This window comes from Eleginops maclovinus, chromosome 22 (genome assembly GCF_036324505.1).
Source record: "Eleginops maclovinus isolate JMC-PN-2008 ecotype Puerto Natales chromosome 22, JC_Emac_rtc_rv5, whole genome shotgun sequence".
NCBI classification, from domain to species: Eukaryota; Metazoa; Chordata; class Actinopteri; order Perciformes; family Eleginopidae; genus Eleginops; species Eleginops maclovinus.
In genome coordinates, this window is record NC_086370.1 from 3,183,458 (window position 1) to 3,194,738 (window position 11,281).

General features: G+C 38.3%; 2 protein-coding genes across 3 annotated transcripts in view; one reads left to right on the forward strand and one right to left on the reverse strand.

The window, feature by feature from the left end:
• vps8 (VPS8 subunit of CORVET complex) overlaps positions 1-10,743 on the reverse strand; it is a 42,343-nt gene extending 31,600 nt beyond the window's left edge. For both annotated transcript variants that reach the window (XM_063875254.1, XM_063875253.1), the window contains exons 1-6: positions 10,611-10,743; positions 9,358-9,426; positions 8,435-8,565; positions 8,182-8,278; positions 7,676-7,708; positions 7,078-7,132 (exon numbers count right to left, since the gene is read on the reverse strand). In XM_063875254.1, the coding sequence (XP_063731324.1) occupies positions 7,078-7,132; positions 7,676-7,708; positions 8,182-8,278; positions 8,435-8,565; positions 9,358-9,426; positions 10,611-10,682 (457 nt within the window). In that variant the 5' untranslated portion in view covers positions 10,683-10,743. The remainder of the gene's footprint in view (positions 1-7,077; positions 7,133-7,675; positions 7,709-8,181; positions 8,279-8,434; positions 8,566-9,357; positions 9,427-10,610) is intronic.
• On the forward strand, positions 1,688-6,494 carry LOC134858407 (DELTA-sagatoxin-Srs1a-like). The gene is made up of 3 exons (XM_063874268.1): positions 1,688-1,909; positions 3,611-3,701; positions 4,438-6,494. The coding sequence occupies exons 2-3, from the start codon at positions 3,634-3,636 to the stop codon at positions 4,862-4,864; spliced, it is 495 nt and encodes a 164-aa protein (XP_063730338.1). The 5' UTR covers positions 1,688-1,909; positions 3,611-3,633; the 3' UTR covers positions 4,865-6,494.
• Positions 10,744-11,281: the final 538 nt, after the last annotated feature.

Sequence of the window (11,281 nt, forward strand, 5' to 3'; positions counted from 1 at the left end):
AAAAGCATGCCTGTTGGTGTGATGAGAGGTCAGGGGTCATTCACTGAGCAGTATTAGTGCCTTGCTAATAAACGTCTCTCTTCTAGCTGCACAGGTTACATGTACACAGTGCAGACTGCTCTGACGCACCCATAACTGCTAGAACAAATACTAGTCATATTTCTGATATGAATGTCAACAGAAACTGTTTCGTAAAGACGCTCGACCTGAGGAACACCCTTTACTATTTATTTTATGTGTATTAATACAGTCATTTGGATTTGTTCATGTCTGTAGTCAGTTGATGGGGATGTGGGATGGAGAGCAGGAAAATGCTCAACAGTTTTTCACTGTACATTAAATGTGATTTGCAAAGTGAAACAAATAATTATATTCTGTGTGTGAACAGCAGGTTTTGATTTGTTTTTGTGTTGACATGTTCTGTTTTCTGAGCCTCTTTGTTGCATCTGTTTAATCTTTTTACTCATTTTTTGTTTTTTGGAAATATTATAATTTTGATTTTAGGCTGACTTGAAACATCTGGCTACCTCTGGCACATTTACAGCTGTTTATTAATGTGCACTGTCCCATTAAATAAACTAATAAATGAATGAAACATGTTGCAAAACCTGCTGCTATAAATACTATAATTATGGTTACCACTACAGTATACTGTACACTAATACCATTAGAGATAATGTTTCACTGAATTAACCCTATACATGTGACATTATTCTGACTGGACTACTGCTGTTATTAGTGCTGCTCCTATTGCCAATTAAACAACAACATTACTGTAAACTGGGACGGCTGGGGCCCAGGAGGTGATCGGAGGTCAGCGTTTGGATCCCCGGTCCTTCAGTCCGCATGTCCAAGTGTTCTTCAGAAGATACTGAACATTACGAAGGTGCAGCCATTGGAGTGAATGAGCATTAGGTCATGTTGAATGGGTGCACCCCCATCAGTGTGTGAATGGGTGAATGTAGAAGACTAGAAAGGCACTAAATTAATACTAATAGTATATTTACCAGTTAGTCATAGATTGGCTCCTACCACTATGACTTACTGCTATCACTATCACTTAATTAATATATATGAACGTTTATCTGTATTCCTTAGACTACAAGAGTTAGAGCCAGTATTTTGATTTTATAAAAAAGGCCACCTAATGGTGACATATGTAGTCCAAACAGTATAAAGGACTAGAATTCCCACACGTAAGCCTACAAATAGAGAGACAGAAAGTCCACCGAAAGTTTATTTTGAGCACACTCATTGCGCAATGTCACCAGCATCTGAGGCCAAAACAAGTTAACAACAATGTAAGTACAACAAATATAAAGAAGAGAAAGCGCGTTAGAAATGTCTGTTGAACACGTCTAGTGGCTTGATGGAAAAATAGAGAAGAAGCCACGACATTAAGCATTGCAACTTAAAATAATAAAATCACAAATTCACCGTGTAAAGTCAGATACCGAGGAATATAATATATATATTCTCAGTTTTCTTGATTTTTGCTTTCCAAAAAATACATTATTTTACATGTTCACCTAGCTGTCCATCCCATGGCCAGACCCTACATCTGTTTCAGGCCTGCAGGTCCTTACCTTCCCTGCTACGCCCAATACAAATAATGGCTACTGATTGTAAAAACGATCAAACAAAAGGAGGTCCAAATAAAAGCAGCATTGATTGAGTCACTGTGATCCAATCCTTCCATGGTGATAAGGTGGTGGCGAAGTCCGGGAACAGAGGGGGGCTGATACTGACCCGCAGAAAAGGAGGGAGTCGACTGGAGCTAAACGTCCTGATTAACCGAGTCAATAAAAGCCTGAGTGTGCCTCCACCACCACATCCGGCCTAAACCTGCACCACCCACCTGAACGCTCCAGCTGCTTTTGGCTATTCCTTTTCTTCAGATCTTAAAAAGGTAAGAACTCTTTTAATCAGATTCATTTCCACATGGATGTGTTTTGTTTCATCACAGGTGTATGGATATTTTCTACACCACTTCTCACCAGTTTTTTGGGAGATTTCGTCATTTATTTTTAGATGAAGTTGTAGTTTTATCCCAGAGATCATGTGTTTTCATCTTCCAACATTTAGTGCTGGTTATATATTCCTTTATTTTCATTTTTAACATACTGTAAGTGGCTCTCCTGTAGCTTCTTCTATAGCGGTTGCTAATCTTACTGATCTAAAAACACCAATTTAATCTGCAAACAAAAACACAACCACATACATCTGATGAAAAGGTTTGCATGTGTTTTCTTAACTTGTGATCACGGCAACTCAAATATGACTTTGACTGAAAGACATATCAAGTCACTTCCTCGTTAACCTCCCTGTTGTCAAAAAGACATTTCAACATTTTTCAAATTAGGGTTGCACTATTAATCAAAATGTTATCATATTCGTAATATGGACTAATGCAAAATTAGAAGAGCAGGAAGCGTAATATTTGGTAAAGGCTAAATATTCTATGTGTGAAACCTTTTTGAAAAGTATTGTTGAGCTTTGTTTGGTACAGATTCTCAAAAACACACCCTAATGATTATAAGATTATTATTAGTATTAGATTATTATTATAAGATTATTATTATTATAAGATTATTATTAGATTATTATCATTAGATTATTATTATAAGATTATTATTAGATTATTATTAGATTATTATTATTATAAGATTATTATTAGATTATTATTAGATTATTATCATTAGATTATTATTATAAGATTATTATTATTAGATTATTATTATTAGATTATTATTATTAGATTATTATTATTAGATTATTATTGATTATTATTATTATTATTATTATTATTAATATTATTATTATTATTATTATTATTAGATTATTATTATTAGATTATTATTATTAGATTATTATTATAAGATTATTATTATTATTATTATTATTAGATTATTATTATTATTATTACATTATTTGATTGTTATTCATTTTTTTGATTTGTACAAAGAGATGAATTTCATGTATTTTTTAAAACAATGCAAATATCACGACCGCTGACGACCATGAACTGAACTCTGTATGACTTTCGGTCAGCAATGTTTGCTAGAGGGGGTGGGACTAGAAAAGCTTTTATGCTTCTTCTTGCCTCTTTTGAACATGAACTTTATAACAAAAATCTTTGATAACATGCTGCATGAATTGATTTGTAAATTGAATGTAATATTATGAATCCCTGCTACTGTAATTTCAACATCCGTCAAAAAGTATCACAATTACTTTCCTTTCCAAATCCTGCAGCCCATTCAAAGACTTAACAAGTCATTTGTAAGTGACAAACATGACTGTAATAAACTTGTTATAAAAGCAAGCTAGTGGCAGTAATAACAGAAAGGCGAGTTAGTTTCCACATGGTAGCAGAGTGAGAACAAAGTAGCAGTAGTGGAGTGGTTTAATGATGGGATTAGAGCTGTAAAAAGGAATTTACCTCATCTACTATTAGTTTATTAAGCATCTTCTGATCACACGTCTTTAACTAAAGACTTTCAACCGTCGCCAAATGACACACTGAACTCTCAGCAAGTCTCACACACAGTTTTACTGAACGCTGAATATCTGAATGAGCTGAGCTGACTCTGTTGTCTCTCTTTCACAGCCAGCCCTGCACCCCTAATCACCATGCCTCACCGCGTCTGCTCTGTTGAGATTAACAACAACTCTGGCAGCTACACGCTCTCAAACCCAAGGTCAGACACTGCTCTCCTACTTTTGTGTTCGCCTTGAGGTATTGAGACGCATTTTACAGTCGACTGTGGCTCTTCCCTGGGTCACAAACACTGCCCCGCACACTCACTATAATGCAAGATTAGCCTTTAATGCATAGCAGTGGTAAAGTGAATTTTGGCATTGCGACAGAATAATGTAAACCTCAGACATTCAAGTTATTTGCTCTTGCTTTCCTATGTTTCAATCACAAGCACTACCTAGTGTCCTTAGCTAGCTAGTCTAACTATAATACACTGTTTATTCCAAATATCCACCTTTTTAAATATCATATGTAATCTATTCTACAGTATTTCAAGCATTCATTCGGTTTGATCTTATTATATCTTGCATGTTCATAGCTTACTTATTCCAGCATTAGCACTAGCACTCGTTTTTTTTACTTCCTTATTTATTTTATGTCTTAAGAATGTATGTTTCACTGTTGAGGGGGGACTTAAAATGCACTGTAGCTTTTGTGTATATTGCAATAAATCCTATGAAATCTGTAGGTAACTGAGAAAGTAACCCTTGAGTAACGCTCAGCTCTCCACATGCTACTGGCCATGTTGTTTTTTGAATGCTCATGTGACATCAGAAACATATTTAAAGGTGCCTTCACATGCTTAGTGACACAAAAATGCCCCCTCACTAAAATGAGATCTACGGTATGATTTGTGAAAAAAAATCTGATTGCTGTGTCTCTGTTTTTCTTTTCAGGGTGTTCACAGAGAGCGGCTGCTGTGAGATCCCTCTGCCCCCAATGGTGGGCCCCTGCTCTGCCGCCAGCGGTTTGTTCAACAAGACCAGCGGCGCTGCGACGGGGTCCGTGGGGGTCTTCACCTACGACCTCTACAACCCCGACCTGAACGACTACAGCCATGTCATGGCCGTCATGTTCTCCGTGCCCTACGACCGCATGATGTACTCCAACTGGTTCGCTGTGGGCATCTTTGAGAGGGGGAACGACTGCGACTACAACCTTTATGATGTTATGTATAATGGAAGTGAAAATTATTTCGTGAGGGCAAAGGCTGACGGCTCGTGCATCTCTTATGAGGGGGATTATGTGATAGTCAGCGCCTCCATGTCAGACTCGGGAGAGGCGGTCCTCAGGCTGGACCTCAGCGACACTGGCATGTATTAGGGAAGGAGAATGGAAGCTATATAAGGTGATCATTTTGGTCAGATATTTTAATGTGTGTGAAATTCAATCAACTGACAGAGTGGTGCTAAGTATTCACTATACTTAACATATGAGTGCACATGATTGTACACCGAATTTTGGATATTTTAGATGATTTCTGTTGATGTCTTACGAATAAAAAGACTTCACTGTCCATCAAACCATCTCCTCTTTGAAAGAAAATGCTAATAGGACATTTAGTGTGTTCTCTGTGACACAGAGGTTTAGGAAATACTACTGGCCTTATATATAAAAGTGAGTCATTTCTGATTTTACATACACAATTCACACACATTCATACAGAGGCAGAGGCTGCCATGCCCTTGTATGGTTTACAATGGCACGTGTTTTACCACTGGTGAGGCTAACAAGCAAGTGGCCGATCAAAAGTAAGGAGGCAGAGGCAGAATGTGTGAGAATTTATGTATGACTTTACAAGGAATGGTAAATTGCCCAGCCTGCTGACATGGACACTCTTCAATTCTAGAACTATTCAACTCTGTAACCAACCAACACCAACATGACAATGACACAAAGAGCGGCTTTTTATAGCCCAAACATTTCGGAGGTAGCATTGAGAGAGGTGCTGCAGTCAGACATGTGATAGGTAATTTAACTTACATTAAATCAACTATATGTAATTAATGTATCAAAGAAAACCTATAATTAACCAGCAAACCCCACAATCTGCTCAGGGAAACTAACATTCACACTCATCATTGGCCATCGGGAGCAATTCAGAGTTAAGTATCTTGCCCAAGGATACATCAGCATGAATGCAGGGGCTGGGGATCAACCATTTAATTGGTGGACTTCTACTCTACTTCCTGAGCCACAACCACCTAGCAGATACTCAACATTGTCCAAATACTAAAGTGTTAAATACATTTATATTGCCACATGATTTGCATGCATTTATGCATGGGCAGCGGAGCACCTGGAGGGGAAGCTTTCCCAGATCTAGGGACCTGTCTAAGGAGGTTTCTTTGGATGTCATGAAGGGACTGTGACACAGTAAGCCTGTTAGGGGATGGATAGAACGGACGGACACTAGAGGGCAGCAGAGCGTTGGGCAGGCTACAGTCAGTAGGAGTGTGTGGATGCTTGTTTGAATTATTTTTGGTTATGTACATAAACCTTTGCCACTTAGACCTAACCATTGTTACGGCAGGTTTCAACCAATCGCAGAACACATTATAAACCAAGAGATACAACTTTACAGGTTTGTCCCAAAATTAATTTACTTTGTTTTGTACCAAAACATAAGTAGATCATTTTAACCATCTACTAGAAGCTCATTGTTTTGAGTTTCTTATGTATTTATAATACATACATTATTATGGGATGAAGGGGATCTTAAAGAAGAACTTTAAATTAGTCAGGCAACTTCTATTTCATAAAACTGTCATTCCTTACACACTTAATGTAACATCCTGCTTTATATATATTTATTTTCTACTTTTTTAATGCTATTTTATTTCTATTGAGATGTTTTGATTTTAATTTCTCTAATGTACAATGCCTTGTCTGTTTATGCTGCTGCAACGCAAACATTTCCCAAATTGGGATTAATAAAGTACTTCTTACCTTAGCTTGTGTTATCTTAAACAAAACAACACTGAGAGGATCTAAATTAAGAAATTGTAGCATCTATCCAAATCCAGTTGTTTAATACTGGGAGTTTGATTTAGCTTTCAAGCTGTAGTCACTGACAGGATCAAATCAGAGTATAAATACATACTGTTTGTAGTCATCTTAGATCTAATATAATAGACTGGCACTAGGACTAACTACCCATCAGCAGCCAAATTCTTAAAATTTGTGAAGCAATAATATGTATTTATACAAATACAACGTGAACATTTTTACTTTAATCCACCGTCTCTGTCACTGCGGGTGCTAAACCTGTGGCTTCTGAACCTTAGTGCACAAACCAAAGGGGGACGCGGGGGCAGTATTAAATAGGACCCAGTTGCAACTCAAGCACAGAACTACAAAACCACTACACATGCAACAGGTACGATCACAGCAAAGACATATTCTAGTGAAATGTATAGTAAAAGTTCAGTTAGTAACTGACAACTACACTTAATTAAATAGATCTACAGTCTTTGTGTTGTACTTGCATGGTAGAAAGTTGTGTGTACAAGGGGCAAAATCAAATTTGGACTCACCGAAGACCAGAGCCAGACCATGAGACGTTCCTACCACAATGACTCCCGCCACTGTCTGAACACAAAACAAGACAAAAAAATATATATATAATCTAACGTCATGCATCCACCAGTGTTGACACAATGAAGACCCACAAACAAGGACCCCTGATGCACACCCACATAATCTTTACGCTTTTCCCTGTCATCTCTCTAACAACTTCCACATTATAGTTCTGTGTAAAGGTTGTGATTGCTTCTGTGGAATTATGTATAAAACCTTCTGAAAGTGTGTGTAGTTTATAGGAATTACCATCGCGATTAAAACTATAATAACGGTGACTGTTGTGCACCACGATATCGTACATGTACAGTGCATAACTGCAATATCTCCATGTGTATTCGGAGGCATTCATTTCATTTCTGTCTGCTTGTCTTATATCATCGTTGTTTCAGGCAAAATGCCCAAAAATAACATATTAAACCTAAATTAATGAACCATGTTTCTAGCAATAGCAACCTCAGAAAGAATGAAATTGCTCACAAAAGTATTTCCCTCTAAACTAAAACCATGTCCCTTTGTTCAGTTGGTTTATGGTTAAATAAAACGAATACTCACTATAGCTGTTGGCAGGCCAGCATCCACTTTGTCCTGAGGGAAATATACACATGTTTTATTGGTTACAAAAAGCATTAGTCCACTGCAACACATGAACAATGCTGTAGCCAGTACTGAGGTACACACTAAAGTAACAAAAGATCACTACAGAATAATGGTTATGTGAGCTTACATTTTTTCACTTTATTTTATCTTTGTAAAGCATCTTCAAGCTCTTAAAACAAGTTTAATAAAACGAGCTACCAAAGTAGTCATTCTTACAACTACAACCACAAAATCATACTATAACTAAAGTAATTCAGGTAAGTATCTTGTTTCTATCCTTTAATTGAGTTAACATTTGGAAAACACTGTACTGTAATTGAAGCACTAAAAACAAGCAGTCCTTTATGAGTGAGTGAGTGAGTGAGTGAGTGAGTGAGTGAGTGAGTGAGTGAGTGAGTGAGTGAGTGAGTGAGTGAGTGAGTGAGTGAGTGAGTGAGTGTGTGTGTGTGTGTGTGTCTTACAGCAGCAGAGACAATCTGTGCGGAGATGCCCTTCAGCAGGCTGTGTCGGAGAACAGACCCGTGTACCGTGGCGTTCAGGTCCACTGTCCTCCTCTTCCTGCACACAGGTGCATGTTCACACACAGAAAAAACAAGTAAACACAAACGCACACAAAGAAGACATTTCCCATAAACATGCAAAGATAGGTATGTATCAAGAACGTGTGTGTGTGTGTGTGTGTGTGTGTGTGTGTGTGTGTGTGTCCATTCTTGCCGTTTGAGGTGTGCTGGGTCTCCACTGTCAGAGCTGGCCAGAGAGGAAGTGTCACAGGAGTGAGCGTCCATGTTGTCTGTGTTGAGCACGCAGGTGTCCTCCAACACAAACGGCTCCTCCTCATCCTCCAGCTGCAGACACCACACAGGACAACACACACATCAGCTAGGTACCCAAAAGAAAACATAAAGACACATAAGGAGGCTTCTCTACATCTATAGTGGCGTGAATAATTTAAGGGGCCCGGTAATGCTTATTGGGTGTTCCCTCTCCTGTAGAGTGTTCTACAGGTTTGTGTGCATGGACATGGTCTGCAAAGGCTAAAATCCCTGTGTTCCCTGCAGAGGGAGTTTCTCTCCCACATGTTTACTGGATGACTCAAGCTGAATCTTGGTTGGTTTCTAACCACTGGAACTGCATAAAGCAGCTATGCGTTTTTATAATAATACTACTACATGTGATTTAAATATTTCCTGGTGCTCAGAGCGCTTTACAAGCAAGTAAAGAATAACTACAACAAAAGTAAAAAGCTAGGTGGAATAGGGGGGAGGGTTTAGAGGGGTTTAGGAGTTGAAGGCAAGAGTGAAAAGGTGAGTTTTGAGGGCTTTTTGAAATGATGTGAGAGTTTTGCTTATCACTTTTACCACATATTCTTTGACTTTGTAAATAAGTAATTTGGAGCACAATTCTTCAACTAATCCTAGGTTTATGGACGGATAAAAGGCAGCAAACATGTTTTATTTAATTCTAAGAATAGCTAGAATGTTCCTTCAGTTTTTTTAATTTCTAATGTAAACAGTCTCAACCAATTTCATGAATATAATATTCATAACAGCTGAACAGCTTTGAGTCTTATTTTGTCATGTATCCCTCTCCCCACTTTCTGTTGTTCATTGAGAGCAGTGAGCGTGTCATGAACTCACCTCATTCAGGATGCTCTCCAGTGTGGGAGGTGTGTCAACTTGGGGAATGTCAAACTCTTTATCATCGATCTGAGGACAGAAGTATTACAAGAAAAGGATTAGAAATGTTTATACTTTGTGCTGTCGTTGTTGTCTACATATATCAGCTATATCAGTCTGACTGGCAGTATTTGCTTTGAGCTGTCGGTCCAAACACCCCAACTGCATTAAGCCTTATACAGCTTTCACAATTTTACACTTTTCATAGTCAGAACTCCATGGTGCTGAAGACAAATACATTTTAAAGGTATCTCAAAAACACATTCAATAAAAATTTAAATAATGATTATACAAACCGAAGAAGGTTACTATGGCAGTAACTCAAATGCTGTATATGTATGATATCCATCCGCTGTAGACACAGCAGGACAAGAGGGCTCATTCACGATAATCAGTTCAGAACATCTGCATTATTGCAGATGTATGTGCCTATAACGTCATATGGATATTGCCAATAACCATATGCTATGACTCATATTCCATGAATACCATAGAATATTATTTGAACGTCTAACAAATAACAACTGTTCAATCAGTCTGGTCCTCTTAGTTGGGCGTGTAAAACACAACGGGAAGTGACGGAGCATGAACGCACCATGGTCAGTAAAGATTGAACCTGCACAAAATCGTGAATATTACTTCAAGAGGAGATTTCTTTTCATTTACTTTATGTGGCACAGCTAGGGCCAATATTTATTGTATTAATACATGTTTTACATAAGAGGCAGCTGCATAGTAAACAATAACGCTAAATGATCACGTGATGGTGTTCAAGGCAGTGTGATTGACACTTTATGTTCAGAAATGTGTTGATACAGAACAACAGCTCAACCTTAAAGAATCAACTTTAGTTGTTTCAACTGAAAACAGGGTAGATAATGTCGGTTAAGCTACTTAATGTGAAAAAAATGTCCTGTTATAAAAGTCCAGCAGCTTTCCTCACAAAAGGCTATCTACAGGAGATTCCCGCGTGCGTAGCTGCACCTCAGTTGTACCTGTCACGAGCTAGGGTCATTTCGTTTTTAACACAAACGTTTTTACTTCAGCCAGAGAGGAGAGGAGAGGACAGGAGAGTGTAAGACCCACAGGTCAGACCCAAGCCCATCATGGTGTCTCTTACGGGACAACAACACTGCTGCAGCCGGTCCTTCTGACTCCATTCCTCCCTCGCCACGACATTACAGTAGTTGGTACAGAAGTATAGGGTGTCTCACCGCGTCTATCTCCATCAGGTTGAGCTGTGAGGAGGCCGACAGGAGGCTGCGGGCGTCCGGAGACTCCGACATTTCAGTGTTTACATGAATAGAGGAGCTCCGCTACCACTGCAGCTGCTCCTCCGTCAGGAAGTAGAATAATTACCATTTCCGGTTTAACTTTTCAGAATAAATTCTGGATAGTCTGTCAGGAAAACATGCAATTTTAATAAACAAATACAATTAATTAATTAATGTGTAGTAATTATGTGATGATGCTAGGTAGTAAAGACTTAAGTAATCCCTTAAGATTCGAGATTCAAAGGTTTTATTGTTACATTCACAGTATGGCAATGAAAATCTTACGACCTGAGCTACTCCAACAATGCAACATATCATATAGTCTAGTTGCCAGCTCATAGAGAACTATGAGTTACATAGAGTCCTGCTGTGAACCCGGAAATGTAGAGTACCCAAAAGAGTTCTCAGCTTCTATTTGCTGGGGAACCGTACTATACATTTCTAACATGAGACTTTGGGGTACTCATCATGTCCGGGTTACCTATGCTGGCCACTAGACTAATCTAAAATACAAAAAAGAAAAAAGGAAAAACAAAAATAGTGCAAAAAGAAACAGAGTAGAATCAAAATAGTGCACAATTATGTTGCAAAACCAGCGTACAAGTAATGCA

What these genes read in the sequence shown, in the direction of transcription:
- LOC134858407 (XM_063874268.1), top strand. Translation starts at nt 3,634, where the DNA reads ATGCCTCACCGCGTCTGCTCTGTTGAGATTAACAACAACTCTGGCAGC. An exon ending in TACACGCTCTCAAACCCAAG is followed by an intron (nt 3,702 to 4,437) that starts GTCAGACACTGC and finishes TTTTCTTTTCAG; the next exon opens with GGTGTTCACAGAGAGCGGCT.